This window comes from Hydra viridissima, unplaced genomic scaffold (genome assembly GCF_058129835.1).
Source record: "Hydra viridissima isolate aposymbiotic clone 2 unplaced genomic scaffold, HvirCarnegie_v1 scaffold_17, whole genome shotgun sequence".
Lineage (NCBI taxonomy): Eukaryota > Metazoa > Cnidaria > Hydrozoa > Anthoathecata > Hydridae > Hydra > Hydra viridissima.
This window is the reverse complement of record NW_028324316.1, coordinates 1,638,554-1,655,508: the sequence shown is the minus strand read 5'-3', so window position 1 is coordinate 1,655,508 and position 16,955 is coordinate 1,638,554. Positions and strand designations below refer to the sequence as shown.

At 27.9% G+C, this 16,955-nt stretch overlaps 2 protein-coding genes across 3 annotated transcripts in view; both read right to left on the bottom strand.

Annotated features, from left to right (window-relative positions):
* The window catches only part of LOC145183757 (uncharacterized), a 35,515-nt gene extending 26,967 nt beyond the window's left edge, over positions 1-8,548 (bottom strand). Inside the window, exons 1-5 of one of the 2 annotated variants that reach the window (XM_090074543.1) lie at positions 8,368-8,548; positions 7,659-7,813; positions 5,340-5,494; positions 1,886-2,016; positions 419-554 (exon numbers count right to left, since the gene is read on the bottom strand). In XM_090074543.1, coding sequence (XP_089930669.1) covers positions 419-554; positions 1,886-2,016; positions 5,340-5,494; positions 7,659-7,813; positions 8,368-8,524 — 734 coding nt within the window. In that variant the 5' untranslated portion in view covers positions 8,525-8,548. The remainder of the gene's footprint in view (positions 1-418; positions 555-1,885; positions 2,017-5,339; positions 5,495-7,658; positions 7,814-8,367) is intronic. The other variant, XM_090074544.1, reaches the window with a different exon arrangement.
* Positions 8,549-9,543: 995 nt separating this feature from the next.
* On the bottom strand, positions 9,544-16,721 carry LOC145182654 (poly(ADP-ribose) glycohydrolase-like). Its single transcript, XM_090074545.1, has 2 exons — positions 16,569-16,721; positions 9,544-11,435 (listed from the first exon to the last, which is right to left on the bottom strand). The coding sequence occupies exons 1-2, from the start codon at positions 16,663-16,665 to the stop codon at positions 9,610-9,612; spliced, it is 1,923 nt and encodes a 640-aa protein (XP_089930671.1). The 5' UTR covers positions 16,666-16,721; the 3' UTR covers positions 9,544-9,609.
* Positions 16,722-16,955: the final 234 nt, after the last annotated feature.

The following is a 16,955-nucleotide window of genomic DNA, read 5'->3' as shown; positions in this document are numbered from 1 at the left end:
TAACAATTTTTTACCAGCATTTTACAGCCACTTATCAAATATTGAACCAAGGTTTGAATTCTAAATATATTCGATTAACTAAACGCATTTGATTCGAGCTTGATTATTGAATAAACTCAAACTCAAAACTTCAAGTTTTGCACACCTCTAACATCAGCTAAGATAATCAGCATAAGTTTGAGATATGATTCATATAATTAGGTTCTTTATTTTACTTTGTTTTGTTCTCTTAACTGGTTCATAACTGACTAAATTACTAAAACACATTTCAAAAGAAAACAAAGAGTTGGCATCATTTAATATACAAGGCTTCCATGCTGACATGTTTTTCTACTTTTTCTAATTATAATCATTATTACATCCTAGTAAACATATTTAAAAATGCAAAAAAACCAAAGCTTTGAAAAACAGTAAATACCCTTTGAAAGGTTTGATATAAACATTGGGCTGTTGCTTTAATAATTCTTCTATGATCAATAGATCTCTTCTTTTGAGAGCATCATGTAGTGGTGTTTGACCATCTGAATTTAACTCATCCACATTTGCACCATTGTCTAAAAGCGGATTAATACATAACAAATAATAATGTATAATATATATATATATATATATATATATATATATATATATATATATATATATATATATATATATATATATATATATATATATATATATATATATATGTATGTATGTATGTATGTATGTATGTATGTATGTATGTATGTATGTATGTATGTATGTATGTATGTATGTATGTATATATATATATATATATGAATGTATATATATATATATATATATATATATATATATATATATATATATATATATATATATATATATATATATATATAATTCCTTCAAGACACAACCACAGATGATTGATGATGTATCCTGATGTATTCCTGATTATTTTGCTTGTTAAAAATCTCTTCATTGTTGAAAAAGTTATTCAATAAGCCCTCGCCTTTACATCTGATCTCTCTGGACATAATTTTTTTTGTTTTAAAAAGAATTTCTCAAAATTCTGCTACTCAAGGTTTCAATCCCTGCAGAAGCAAACAATTAATGGTGTGATACACATACTAAGAACTAAGATCCAATAACTTTAAAGTATTAAAAATGTTTTCCTGTGTTTTCTCAACTTCACGTAATGCAATTATGTTAACATTATCTTTTTTATGTGACAAATAGATTCTAACAACACTACACAGATGATGGGAAATTTCCTGAATTGTTCAAATTTTCAGATTTACCAAATTTGTGTAACAGAATTTATGGTAAAGCTAGGTATATACAGCTGTGGAAAACCAAATCTTGACTAACTTTCCTTAGTTTGTAACCATGGGTGTATTAACTAGTCATGAAAAGTCAACTGATTTGTTTTGTATTAATAAATTTTCTTATTGACTTAAAATTTGAAACTTCATTAAAACAAATTCAGACATTTTGTATATTAAAACCAGTACTTTAAAGTCAACATGACTATTATACATAACATTATAACAACAACTTGGTTATGATACAGTATATTTAATTGAAGAAATAATTTTTCACTTTTAACCATGTGTCTTGGTCTTCATAATTGTTGATGAAATCAAAATTAAATTATAACAAAAATATGTATTAATTGTTTTATTAAATTTACTAATTTTAATTAACAAAATGGCTTTCATTGAATCAATAGCTAGTGCATAATACTCCTATCTTAATAACTTTAAAAGTTTATTTTTAAAATTTCTCTACAGATTGCTTGTTGGTCATAATTTTTATACAAGTTAACGATAAAATTGACTACTTTTTATATTGTAAAAAATATTAAGTTTTTATACATTTTATAATATCATGCAATTTTGAAACCAACTCAAAACCATTAACTGACCTAATATAAGTCTGACAGTTGCTGCATCCCCATAACTTGCTGCCCAATGCAGCACAGTATTTCCTGAAATTGCTCCATCAGTAGAATTCACTTCAATTCCACATCTTAGTAACTGATCCACTCTAAATACTCTAAAATAAAAAATGAAAAATATACATATTTGAAAAAGAAATAGAAAAAGCAGAATTTAACATTATTCCCTTAACTTATTATTTTTTAAAAACCCTGACATGAAACTCCAATCTACAGGAATCTGGTTGCTGACCCTTTTTACAACATTACATGTAGTTTTTTCTCGGAATAATTAAATCAATAAATCTCTCATTTACAAAATTTCTCCTTCATTTATATCATATACTCTTCCTAAAATATCCTTCAAAAAACCATAAATAACAGCAAACAGCATTTTTTGATTTTCATTTTTTTAGAACTTTTTGGTTTTCACTGGTAAAAACTGTTAAAACTATTAAACCCACAATGTCATTAAATGAATTACACCCCTCCTTGATCCTTACAGATCATACAAATAGCAATCAAAGTATTTTGAAGGCATACGCTGTTCCTGATCACTCAGTTGCAAAAGCATGTAAATTTTTTTAGGGTCTATCTTCAGCTTCGATACTTTTCTCAATTGTCTCTAGTGCATTTGCTCTCCGTGATTTTCAGCGTTCTCTTGACCATCTTCAGTATTCATCTCTATTTCCATGTCAGAGATAATGCAGGACAAAGTATTATTTTGAGGTCTAATGTGTTTTACATGACGCGGAATGCCGTTCACATTTGGTTTGACACATTGCGAGTTATTGTAGCTGGTTGCCACTTTGTATGGCACCTCGCATTTGGTGGTTTCAGCCAGAGTTTATTACCAATTCAAAATCTCTTGTCCATGTCATTTCGTGCAGGAAGATTCTCTTTTCCCAATCCTTTCACACCAATGGGATAGTTATATATTTTGCTCATCAGGCTTTCACCATTTTTGTCGGCTGAGACCTTGTACCAATATAGCGCTTACGGTTTTGACATTTGTACTGATATCCAGCTCATCATTGATCTTCATAGCCTCCATATGGTCCAGGATCCATTTTATTATAAAATGTTCTGTCAGGACACCATCCACCATTTGGGTCCACCATTTCAAAAATTGGGTCTTCAGTTGAACAAGGAAGAAATTTAATTTCAAGCAATGTGAAAGTTCAACATTTGATCTTAAAAACTCCACCTGGTAAGGTGATCTTTTATCCTGTCGGTGACCATATTTAAAACAATGAAAGATTTTCTTTTAAGATAAGTTCCTTTCAAGCAAACAGTTCTTTGCAATGTCATTTAAACCTTTGCAGTTGTAACACACTAAAGCAGTTTTTGTGGCATGGCGTCCAGATACAGAGCCAACAGCATCACTGCCAATCACATTTACATAGTTCAAAACAGCTCTCACTCTTGGTAACATTATATCAATCAGGCCCATTACAGCTCAAAATCTTGATGATAAGAATTCTAGCAAACCCACAACAAATGCCAAACGCGCAGACTCCTCTGATAATTTAGCAAGATAGGCTAATCTTCTTAAATCAGCCAAAAACACCTCTGCTTTTTCTCCATCACATAATTTTCATTTTGTAAACAGTTCATATGCAGTGTAGGCATCTAAAAAAAACGCCTCTAACAACACACGCTCGACTTCTGCTTTTATCTTTCATGTTTAAAGAATCGTAAACTGCATAAGCAGCTTCTCTGAGAAGAATCGGAAAAAGTAGTTCAAGTTTTAAGTTTTGAATTTCAGCAATCACTTTCATTCGTTGAATCCAAACAGAAGCATCCGAAGTGCCATCATAAGTTTCAAACATATCAAATAATCTCATACTTGGTTCCATGGCCTGATTAGCTTGTCGTTTTTTCTTGCAATAAACAAATCAATAAATAGCAATAATCTTCTCTTCTAACAAAAACTCTCATTTACAAATTTTCTCCTTCATTTACATCATATACTCTTCCTAAAATATCCTTCAAAAAACATCATAAATAACCGCAAACACATATTTACAAATTTTTGGTTTTAACTGGTAAAAACTATTAAAACTATTAAATCCACAATGTCATTAAATGTTCTAGGACTTTCCACAACGGAATTACATTACAGAACATAAACATATATATTTAGAGTGAATAATAGTTAAGTTAGTACTGCAAAAAGTTATTTAAATTTGGTTAATTTTTTTTGGTCAAAATCACTCAGATGATCAAATCTTAATAAATTAATAATGGCATAAACAATATGAGGCCCCTCTAATAAAACTCTTATTGATAGATTTGTGTTATGATGATCTGATTGATATCTAGCTTAAATATAATAAAAAATCTGAAAAAACCCTTAAATAACATAAAAACCCAAAAATATTCTGAAATCTTTTTTAATTTCAAAAACTGCTTTACAGCATATTAAAGTGTAGCCCAAAATACTAAAATTTATAAGCTGATATTTTCAGATTTGTTATATATTGAAATTTAACTTTTATGATAGTATAATTTTGATCAAACAAATTTGGAATTAAAAATGAAACTTTAATGTTTTGATTGATATTTCATACCAACTAAAAGAAATTGTAAAATATTTTAGATCAAATTTAAAAATTAAATAAACATTTACAAATATGCAGCACCAGTGAAGTCTAAAAAATGAAGTCTAAATGGCTAAACCCAATAATTTAACAGCCAAGACCAAGGCCAGTACCCTCAATCCCAAAAACTCAACACTCAAAGCAAAGTCAAATGTCAAGACCAAGGGCAAAAACATTTGACCAATTGTTAGGGGCAAATCAAATGGTCAGAGAAAATGGAAGATATAAAAGATATAAATATGGCCTTCAGCCAATTTTTTTGTTTTTACTAAAAAAAACTGATCAGTAAATCTTTTTTTTTTTTTTTTCTAAAAAAAACTAATCAGTAAATTCAAAAAAACAAAATGAGAAAAAACGATGATGATGATGATAATAATAATAATGATAACAATAATAATAATAATAATAATAATAATAATAATAATAATAATAATAATAATAATAATAATAATAATAATAATAATAATAATAATAATAATAATAATAATAATAATAATAATAATAATAATAATAATAACAATAATAATATTAATAATAATAAAAATAATAATAATATTAATAATAAAAATAATAATAATAATAATAATAATAATAATAATAATAAAAATAATAATAATATTAATAATAATAATAATAATAATAACAATAATAATAATAATAATAATAATAACAATAATAATAATAATAATAATAATAATAATAATAATATTAATAATAATAATAATAATAATAATAATAATAATAATAATAATAATAATAATAATAATAATAATAATAATAATAATAATAATAATAATAATAATAATAATAATAATAATAATCATTCAAGGATCTTTTACCTTGATTGTGAAACAGCTTGTAATAATTCACCAATATATGCATTTTTGACAGATTCTGTTAAGCAATACTCATATGGATTTTTTCCATCCTTATTTTTTAAAAGAACATTTGACCCTGCTGAAAGGAGTGCTCTAACAATATCTGCATAACCCATCTAGGTAAAAAAAAAAAAAAGCATAAATACAAGGAGAAAAAAACTGTAGAATTTGAACATGTTTGCTCTGAGAATTAGTTTTAATAAACAACTGCATTAATTTGTAGCTATCAGTTATATTGTTCAACTGTTAATTATTTCTGTAGATTGTTAACCATAGCTCTTTATTGATATTTTAGTTTAACTTATCAGTTATATTGTTAATATCTTAGTTTAACTTATCAATATTATTTTTTGCAGTCCTGCAAATATCACCAATTTAGGCAAGTAGTTTTTAAGTTTTGTATATAAATTTAGTTAATTATACAGTATAATTTATTATTATTACTTAAATTAAAACTAATACTTTTGACTACAAGTGAGACTTAAGATTTGCAAATCTATTGATTAAAAGCCACCTACCATGTCATCAGGCACTAGCTTCAATTATGGATACCAATCTTTTGATACATTATTATAAACTTTAACACAACCTAGCAAAAGATCTGGGCTGTAAATTGTATCCCACTTATTACAAAGTTAAAGAAGCTAAAGAATTATGTTATTGTACTGGATATGCAGTTAAAGAAATATCACCTGAAATTCCACTCCAGGCTCTAATTGACCATACTGTCAAATGAATATTTAAAATTGAAATTGTTTGCAACATTTTGCATCCATTTTATATAGAAACATTACGCCTAATTGTAAATTGGGTCAGAAAAAATAAAATACAAAACAGCTATTTTCTGAAGAACCTTATTCAGATATTTATTTATTAAACATTTGAATAGTCCCTTTAAATATATCACAAGAATGATAAGTGAAAAACTGTTATATGGCAAAACTCTACTCCTTATTAAACCAGATATTGTCATCCCATAAAAGTCATATTTTCAAAAGAATCTGTTGATCTAACAATGTTTAAGTAAAGCAAATTGAAAATGAATCGGAAATATTTGAGCCTAAGATAGTATCTGCTATTGATAGAGAGTTTACAGTGTTTTATATGATGAATGGTAAAATCTGTAAACTATCTTTAATTGGGCTAAATCTAGCAACATTAATCAAATAAATATATTAACTAATAAAGAAGTAAAAGTTGTCTTCATTCATGTATTAGATTATTCAAGTACATTTTAGACACTTTTTATCACTTAGAAATAAATATATGGCAATTTAGGGGAAAAGAAAATAAAGAAAAAGTGGCAAAAAAAAGAGAAAAAGATGCAAGGTGAGTTTAGAAGTTGACTGGGTCTGTTTAATATGTCTGTAAATGATTAATATGTCTGTAAAACAAACTGATATCACAAATTACGGAAAAAGGGAAGAAAATTGATTAAAAATGCAGAAGAGTCCTCTCAAATAACTAGTGTTAGTTTAGAACTAGTTAAACACTTTGGTATTATTTTAGGATGTATTAGTAATAGTAATAAAATAAATCTTGAAAAATTTAATAACTATTTAAATGAAACAGGAGAGTTATACCACAAAAAATATTTTTGGTAATCAAGATTTGTTAGTGTACATAAGACATTTCACGGAAAAGATGTTATTTTATCATTTGTTGTACTGATTTTTCAGTTTTCTGAAGAAGCCTTAAAGTTAAGAAATAAGTACAATACACAATAAAAATAGCTAATTACTCTAAAAACTTTCTTTTATTTTTAAATTTTCAGCACCCAAAAGAGGGTTTTCCCTAAGCCTTGTTTATGCCCGCTTGCTTCCCAACCTCCTCTATGGGTGGCTATGATAGTATATATCAAGTAAAATTCTAAAATATAATAAAAAGTTGTTTATAAAAACTTTAATATTAGTTTCCTGGTAGATTGGTAAAATTACCCATTGTACAATCCCAAACTTTTTTCTCAATTTAAGATTTTTAAAACTAGACTTTTTATTTACCAATTCTTGGGATATTTGGTCAAATAAAATTATATTTAATTTTTGTTTTATGTAACTGATGAAAAAAATTCAAGCAACTATGGAAACCATAACTTATATATGAAGATTGAATTAAGAAAATTAGAAAAAAAGGAGTAATCGATATTTATATGGCTTGAGAATGGCCAATTTTGGAGAAAAACAATAAAGACTTTTTAAATGAGTATTAAAAAATTTGCAAAATATGATTTAAAAATGAAGATGAACAGAAACCACTGCTACATGATGTAATGTAACATACCCTAGTTGCATGATGCAAAAGGGTTCCAGAGTCAGTGTCCAGATGGCTAAGCAATAGTGATAACAAGTCAACATACTCCTCATTATCATACTTGTTTATAACATCCCTTCTGTCGCGTTCTTCTCCATCACTATCATAAAAGTCTTCTTCACGAACTAAAATGTAGTATAAAATAAAAAAAGCATAAAGTACATGACACATCAGCAAACACTACCTAAACATTATATGACTTTATAGTAAGTTTTGATAATTAAGACAATAAACCATAAACTCCTAAAACTATATCAACTATTTGATTCAACATTTACTTTCCACTTATTGTCAACTGTTGATTAGAAATGTTATGAAAATGATCTTTAGGAATTTTTTCCATTTTGTTGTTTTACAATAAAAATAAGATTTCAAAAGGACCCTGATTTATTTAGCTCAATGTTGCTTTTTTCAGTCTTTTGGAATTAGAGAAAAAGAAGTTTACAGACATTGAGATAACAAAAAAAAAAAAAAGATTGACTAACTCTATATTCAATAAAGTTGATATTTCTTTAGTTTACTAAAATTTGAGAAGTTTACAGACAATGAGATAAAAAAAAAAAAAAAGATTGACTAGCTCTATATTCAATAAAGTTGATCATTTCTTTAGTTTACTAAAATTTGCTAGAGCAATCTTTATTTTTTCTAGATTTGATTGAATCTTGTAAGTCTTTCTTACGTGACTGAGCAGTAGAAAGAATATGCCTAACAATATCAGTACGATTAGAAATAATAGCTGCTTTAATATCATTAAAGGATTCCAACACAACTGGATCAACTTCATCATTTTCTTTTAAAAGGAACTTATCTTTAGCATCCATGATAAATAATCTCATCTAACACAAGACAACAGTAATTTTTATTTCTAAATAAAAAAAAAAGAAAATTATTAAACATATTTTAAACATATTTTGATTGAAACTTAGTAACATTTTGAAAAAATTCAAATGGTTATCCAATAATTTTTGTTAATTTTTCCTCAAATACTTAATTTAACAATAAAATAACAACTTTAATCAACTTTTACTATTAAACTTAGCAAATTTAGCATCTGAGGTCTTGGTAAAGTATACTTAAACTATAAAGCTGCAGCTAAAAAGGGATAACTATCACAGAGTTAACTAAAATTCAAAATGTCAAAAAGTTATTCAAATTAAGGGTATATTACATTTAAAAACACTCTTACAAAAAGTCATAAAATCAAAAAAACCATTTTATAACATTTTTTTTATTCTTTTCTTTAAATTTACCTGTTTTTAGGATTTTTATTACCTCAAATCCTCATGTACATGTCAAGGCTTTAGAGCTATAAGTAGAGGACATTGATTTACCTTAGCCTATACAAAAAATCAATAAGGGTTTTAATTTTTTTAAAAGTTTAAAAGTAAGAAAAATATCAAGGAAGTTGCTAATTAGTTAAAAATACACATTTCAGCTAATATACACAGCACTCTGTGTCCACATACATTTCCTCCATGTAAGTAGTAAGATAAATTTTAGGACAAAAAAAAAATTTTTACAATCTTTTCATACTTTACAAGTATGTAGGATTTCTTAGAATATTACAAGTATATAAGATTCATTATGAAAGTAGTAAAACACTAATACATACCTATTATGGTAAATATAACTTATATTCATCAATATAGCTTTAAGTCTAGCCTTAGTGTTTAAGATTCAATACTTAACTAAAAACAACATTTTATTAATTGTGAAACAAACTTATTTTAAAAAATATAGAATATACACAATGTACAAGACAATAGGGGTGGGGAAGACATAAGACAGATTACATAAAATCAAAAATTTGTTGACACATATTTTTTGGAAAAAGGGTAAATAAATAACTATCAGCTAATTTCATGAGTTACTTTTTCTAATGAAAAAAATAGAAGCATACAGAAACTTTATGTCAACTTAGTCAGGGAGTGTCTACTGCATATTCAGGAGACATTGACTCCATATCTTCTGGAATTTCACAAGGAATTCCTCTCATTTCTAAATTATCTTCTTCTCCAGAAAAGGTGATCTCCAAGCAAGAACTATTTTTAGAATCACTTTTTACACAATCTTTTAAGTAAGGATAAAGCTCAATATGGGAATCTTTTAAGTTCTGTCCATAAAGCAAAAGCAGAGTCCACAAACGCCCCACAGTCAGAGAATTCTCTTGTATAAACTTATGCATTTCAATTAGTTCATTAGCAAATTTCTGATCTCCAAATGTGAAATAAACTATGTTTCTACCAGCATTTGAAGCTGCCATTAACTGCAGCAAAGCTTTTAGGTAAATATCACCACCAAAAGCACCGCAACCCCAGTTACCAGTTGCAATAGCAGGAAGTTCGTCTTTTAAAGCCTCTTTTTCTGAAAATCCACAAAATGCTTTATTTAACTCTCTTTTTAAGGAATTTTTTTTAAACTGATCAGAATAGCAGTGAAATACATGTGCATCAATTGCAAGAACTTGTGAATAGCGCCTTCCCCATCTGTCAGTTGGTGTGAGATCATGGAACCTGCTTTTAAACTTAAATGTTTGAGCATAGCCAGAATAAGAACTAAACCTTTCAACACCTGTTATAAGTAAACTTTCATTTGGTTCTAATTTCTCAGTGAAAAGCCTGGCTAGAATTAATTCTGGACAAATTAGAAAACGAATTTCCTCTTGAACACACCCTTCACCCACCACACCTCCACCTATCATTCGATTAGCAAAATCAACTTGAGTCAATCCATCAGCACTATCTTCAATAGTTCCTATAGAACTGACATGAATATCACAAAATAGAGAACTACAATCCTTCCATACAGGTTCATCAATTTGTGAAAGAACTTTTCTTGTGTAGGTTACAGTTCCTGATGGAACTTCACTAATTACACAATCAAAATAATTTAAAATAGCCTTTAACTTTTCAGTTTTAACACAATTCACTACATCCTTAACACCACGAAACAACTTGCTAAAGTTAATATCAGGATATCCAAAACAGTCTGATGTCTTTAGTGAATTTCGTCGTGGATAAGTACAAAAAAATGCATTGGCAAGTAAACATGAGATTTGCTTTTGGGAAAATGTCAAACTCTGATTTCTACCTTTTTGTAAAAGCTTTGGCGACTGTGTAACTATATTTGGTAATTCTAAAGCTAATTTCACCATACTGGGCAGCAAATTGTTAAACAAAAACTCTCTTCTTTTATCATCAAGGTGTATATTGCAATAACTGTGCCAAGCTTCAAAATTCCACTTATTTTTATAATGGTGATTATACTTCAAGATTGCTTCTTCAAGATCTTTTGATGTTTTGAACCCTTTTAACAGTGCTTCTTCAATCAAATCCCAACGCTTTTGAATCTTCTTGTCAGATGCTGGATATAGGTTTTCATTTGAACAAGGCATTCGAACATGAGCTTTATCCCAAAAATCTTTATAACAATCAGGGTAAGGTTGTGGAGGCTTACAACCTAACAAAGGAAGGTGAAATAAAATTGAATGACTATCTGAAGGTTTAAGTTGGGGTAGAAGCCTGCAACAAGAAGACATTCGTTTGAAGTAGTTTGGAATCTCAACTTTACTTAATTGTTCAATTTCATCTACTTCCTTGATAGCTTCACTACTGAAATCAACTAAAATACTTGTAGTAGAGAGAATTTTTTCTGCTTCTGACTCTTGCAATGCTGATGACACAATATTAGACTTTTCATTTGAAAAATTCAGAGTTTCTTTGTATTCTTTGTTGTTTGTATCACCACCTAAAAAAAAAAATTAGTTTACATAATTAGCACTAACAAATTATAAATATTATGATGATGTGTTTTTTTATTTTCACAATTCAAATTTTTTTGGCATCAAGGAGTGTTTCTTTTTTTATGCTCAAGGTAAAGAAAAATGTCAGATTGTATGGAGAAATTTCTGAATGGATCAAAATTATGGACCATAATTAAATAGTTTTATTAAGTTTTAGTGTCAGTAAATAACAAAATTATTATCATAAAAGTATATTATTATACTTTTTTTTAGAATGTCTTTTTTCCAACTTTCATTCTAAATATAAAAAAAACTTCCCAAGCAACAAACCAGTAAAAAACAAACTTATTTAAAGTTGTAATATAAAGTCAATAAAAAAATTATTATTCAAACATATCAATATTTAATAGATTTGGCATAATGACTTCATCATTTGATTTACAAAACAACACCCCTTTTTAAAAATCAAAATTATTGTTGTTGTGATCTCCTTGGTTTGTATCTAAAGGAACAGAATAGATTTTGGTCATTATCTTAAAGAGCAGAATAGATTTCTGTAACATGACAGAGAAACCCTTGAATATTGTTTGACACTCCTCATCTTGCATATGACATTTCTTTTAGTCTGTTTGGTGATACACTTTGTATTGTTTAGCTGTCATAACTATACACTACAACATATCTTGCAAATAAATCATTTATTAGATAATAGGCAGCCAAGTAGGTGAAATCCAGCATATGGTGAAGAAAACACAGTGGGGGTGGCTTTACATGATATCTATAATGAATTCGTTCAGTAATATTCTTAACAGCTTGGTTTGTCGCATGCAACAACTTGGTGGAATTTATACAAGGATCTTGCTTTAAAAACATAAGAATTCAACTCTGAACTTGAAACCCATGATCTCGACAACATTTGGTTCCAAAGACTATCTGTCACACTGCACATGATACCATGGCTTCTGGCAATAACAAGAACACTTTAAAAAACAGTAATTTCATGGTTTGGGCCAGTGAATTGGCCCAAACCATGAAATTACTGTTTTTCCAAGTGAATCTCAGTCTAATTATATCATACCTCTAAATTTTTTATCTTTGAGGTTAGTAAAGTCTAGAGTCAACATGGATAAATCGGCTACAATTGAGGAATGGGAAGTTAACATTATTTATGTCATTCACTAAATACCACTGGAAATGCTGGAACCTGCTGCTGAAACTTATCACAGTATTGGCTGACATTTAGAAGAAACAGTATTTAAAAACAAATACCAAAAATAGTCCTTTTGAATAGATGTCATTTATAAATAGTTTTTTTTATTGTTAAAAAAAGTAGCTCTAAAAGAATCATCCTTTACTTTTTATGTTATTATGCCTCTCTAAGCAATATACTTATTTTTAAAACCCTAAATTTAATGGATTAAGACTTTAATACACATTTTGATGGATTAAAATAGATTGCTAAATACAAATGAAAAAAACTAAAATATAAATGACTGAAAAATAAATAAAAGGTATGACTTTTAATTATTTGTAATGTGATTGGTTGAAAACATGCAATATAGAGAAAAAAAGGCCCATCCCATCAATAGCAATTCAACAGAAAAATAAAGGAAAGGTATGACTTTTAATTATTTGTAATTTCTTGAGCAATGTTAACAAAACAATATAGAAATGAAGAAAAATTGGTAACAAATTTGAGATCCTGAATCTGAAGTGGCTACATGCAAATACACATAGAACCAATTTTATAGAAGCATCAGTTATTTGTCTACAAGAAGACACAATACTAATTTACACATGTTGAATTTGACCTAAATACAGTGCCAAAACCATGTTATCAATCTGAAGCAAATTGTTGAGTCTTGATGCTGGTATTAGTAAATCAACTGACCATTAAATTGAGGATGGAGTAATTAGCTTGGAAAAAACTCAAGCTGAAAATATTATAAGCTGCAATGGTTTGCCTACAAAAAAATTTTAGGAACCAAGCACTAAATGTGTATTGGGTTTGTAAGTGTTTATGAATGAAAAGAAAGACTTTATTGGGCGAATAGCAATATAATTTCAAAGTTAGAAGATATTAAAAACAACTGTAACACAACAGAGGCTTTTCTCAATATGTGAGCCTTTGGTACAAAACTATCCTATTGGAAACTGGCTTTGAATAATGTGCTGATTTACAAAACTTCATAGTCAAGGAAATGATTAAGATGATCTGATCAGGGATTAACACTTTTAACTGTTTGAGATTCTGCCCACACTGGAGGTTGCTGACCCTGTACTGTTGAAGGAATATAAAATAAAGGAATAGAGTTCCAAAGATATGGTTGAACAAACTTTCACATAGCAAATGTAAAGAACTATGTGGTATAATATTGCAGATAAAATTTAAAAATTTACTCAAAGCATCGTTTTGGTGTTAGTGGGACAATATTTACAATACAACAGATACTTCAAGTCATGAGAAAAGACATCAAAGTTTATGTTTGGCAGTGCCCTCAGTACAATTTAATAGATTTAGCACTAATAAAATTAAAACACTGAGAATTAGAAGCTACAGACACATGGTATTACATCGCTTACAATTTTACCTAATTCAATGGTTTACCTTACCTAACAAGTCATCTGTGGTCCCAGTTGATTTGCAGTGTGGAGAAAATTACCTTTTAAAGATAGCAGAAGAGTACAAACTCAATTGAGTACACTATTTTAGGGAGCATAACCCACCACATGAGCTGTTAATTGTTAATGTTAAGAGTTGCTCAGATTATATATTTTAATTTTAGGTCTGATGTACAAAATGGTTTAATAAAAAGGAAGCTTTCAAAAATATACAAGAATAATTATTTTTAATGCTTAAGTTTTACAGGAAAAAATTTTGTTCTTGACATGTAGTTTATTTTACAATTATATCCAGAGGAAGTTTTCTTTTATTTCAAAATTATTACTTTCTTCTTGTACCAGCTAATAAAGTGTAATTTTTGATAATCTCATTTCTATTATTCTTTCAGACGGAAAAACAAGTTGTAAACTATGTCATGAAAATGGCATTGAAAAAATGTTCATTCTTCATAGTTGAAAACATTTATTTTAGTTTGTACACATTATCAACATGAATAATTTCTTCCTTACTATGATGCAAGTTGCAACAAAATAGGTAAAAAATCAATTTTTCTTCAAATTATTGATTGAATAAAAATGATTTTTAATGCTTGATTTTTTAATCAATCATGGTCTAAAATGATTACTTGATTGCTTTTAAAAAACCGTTTTAACTCAAATTTGAAACTTAATTGGTACTAGATTTTGGTTGTTATTCAGTGCTTAATGCAAAGTGCACCACAGTTTGAGAAATTGCCAAGATAACAAACTTACTCACTGAAACAAATATTAAGATCAATAATGTATAATCAAACATGGAGAGATATTGTTCAGTTGTCGTAATGACACACTTTAACATACTTTATATGAACAACTTTTTCTGTTATCATGTCTTTGAGAGCAATTTACTTATTGATTACAATTGTGAGAATTTTGTTGTAGGTAAATAAAGTGAACTTTTGGATGAAAAGCTTTGAGTATTAAACCTAGAAAATATATCTTGTCTACACTTTAAAAATGGAGGCTCATGAATACTTCTTGCTCCTTTCTATACCTACAGATTTGTAGCAGATAATCCTTATAAGAGGTAGCTGAGTTGTCTCACACATAAATTTAAAATGATGCTCCGGGTCTTCTTGAAAAACTCATTGTTTTGGTAGGATTGCCTAACTAGACAAAGTTACACCCTTACACCCTTAAATGATGGAGATTGTGAAATGATTTTATATCAACTGATGATGGGACATTCACTGCTGCAGCAAAATAAAATGAAGAGTACAGCTAAGATTGAGAGACAGCAACACCCTTATTATTTGCAGACTTAATTAAACAGCTTTATATAACTACATTATTTTACAGCTTTATTTAACTACATTATTTTATTAGGTTTTTCTTTAATGATTATCAGCAACAGGTAGTAAGTTATTAAGTCCATAAATCTTCAAGCACAATGGAGCAAAGTTTTGTTAGGCTATTACCATCAGCAGAATAATACCATCATAGATGCTTTTTGGTTAATTTATACCAAAAATGCAATAATGTATAAACAATCCAATAGAAGTTCCTTTGTTTCAGATAGCTGAGGATAGCAGTCTCATACAAGTCATAATTGATTTGTGAACTGGTTCAGACTTATCAGTTTAATTTATTCAATTTTTAAGAATTTTTTTTCCAAGAATTACAAATAGAAGATTCACATTAGTGCCATATGTTGTTTTGAGTTTGCAATGATTCCATCCAAACTTTATGACACTTTTGCACCTCTTGATATCTGTATCTTATCTCCATTTTTTTTTTTAATGTTTCATCTGAAGCTCACTAAAGCCAATCTTGTGTTTCTTTAATTGCTTTGACTTTTTGGTCTCATTATCTTGCTTTAGTTTCTCAAGAATATCAAATACACTTAGGCACTAGTCTTCAACTCTTAGAATATTGACTCTTTTGGCTCTTTTTTTTTGTGCCAACATGGTGCTGTAAAACATTTTTCAATTTCTAAGTGTTGCAATTGCTCTACAGTGTAAATTGTGTGACTACTACTTTTTACTACTAAAAGGTTGCTTAATGTCCTTCTAAAATGTAATATTTTGGTCAGAAAAATTATACTTTACTTTTATATAACCCCATTTCGATTTCATCAAGTTATAGATCTTGTCTTTGTACTCAAACAACTTAAAGACCAGAACATACAAACCCATATTGACTTTCTAGCCTGCTTGTTCAGAATCTTCAGTTTTTTTGAAGCCACAAAATGTTGTTTTAAACAAGACTTAAATAGATTATAATTTACTGAACCAAGAAATAATTTATCACTTTATCTTAAGAAAAAAAAGTTTTGAAAAAAGAATGTGAAAACTATATAGATAAAAAAAAAAAAGATCTTTTATAAAGGTAATATAAAAAATTTAATTACAAGTTTTTTTTTTTTTTTTTATTAACTTAAATTATAGCTTTTAAAAAATTTATATATATATCAGTTATAGCTTTTAAAAAATTTAAAACTTATGTTCTCAGCATTTAAAAAAAAAAGGCTAATCTACCTTCAAAAGACATTTTTTTTCTTTTAGAGAAGTAATCACCAATACTTATATGCTGCTTCTTTCTTTTTGCTGTACCAGCTGAGCCTTTTTCACTCATCGTTCATGTTGTTTTTTAGCTAAGATATATACTAATAACAAAAAAATTACAATATAAACTTTTCTTAGGCTTCTAAAGTTCATTAAGAAATTTTTTAAAGATTCTTAACAAAGTTTAAATCTATGGTATAAATTTTCCTAGATGAAAATTAGATGAAATTGTTTACTTATTTTGACTTGTTCTTTGCAGCATTCTAATGTATTTCATTTTCCTAAGTAAAATTAAAATGATTAAAAATTTAATCATTTCAATTTTAAATAGGAAAATTAGTGCACATATGGATAATGGGC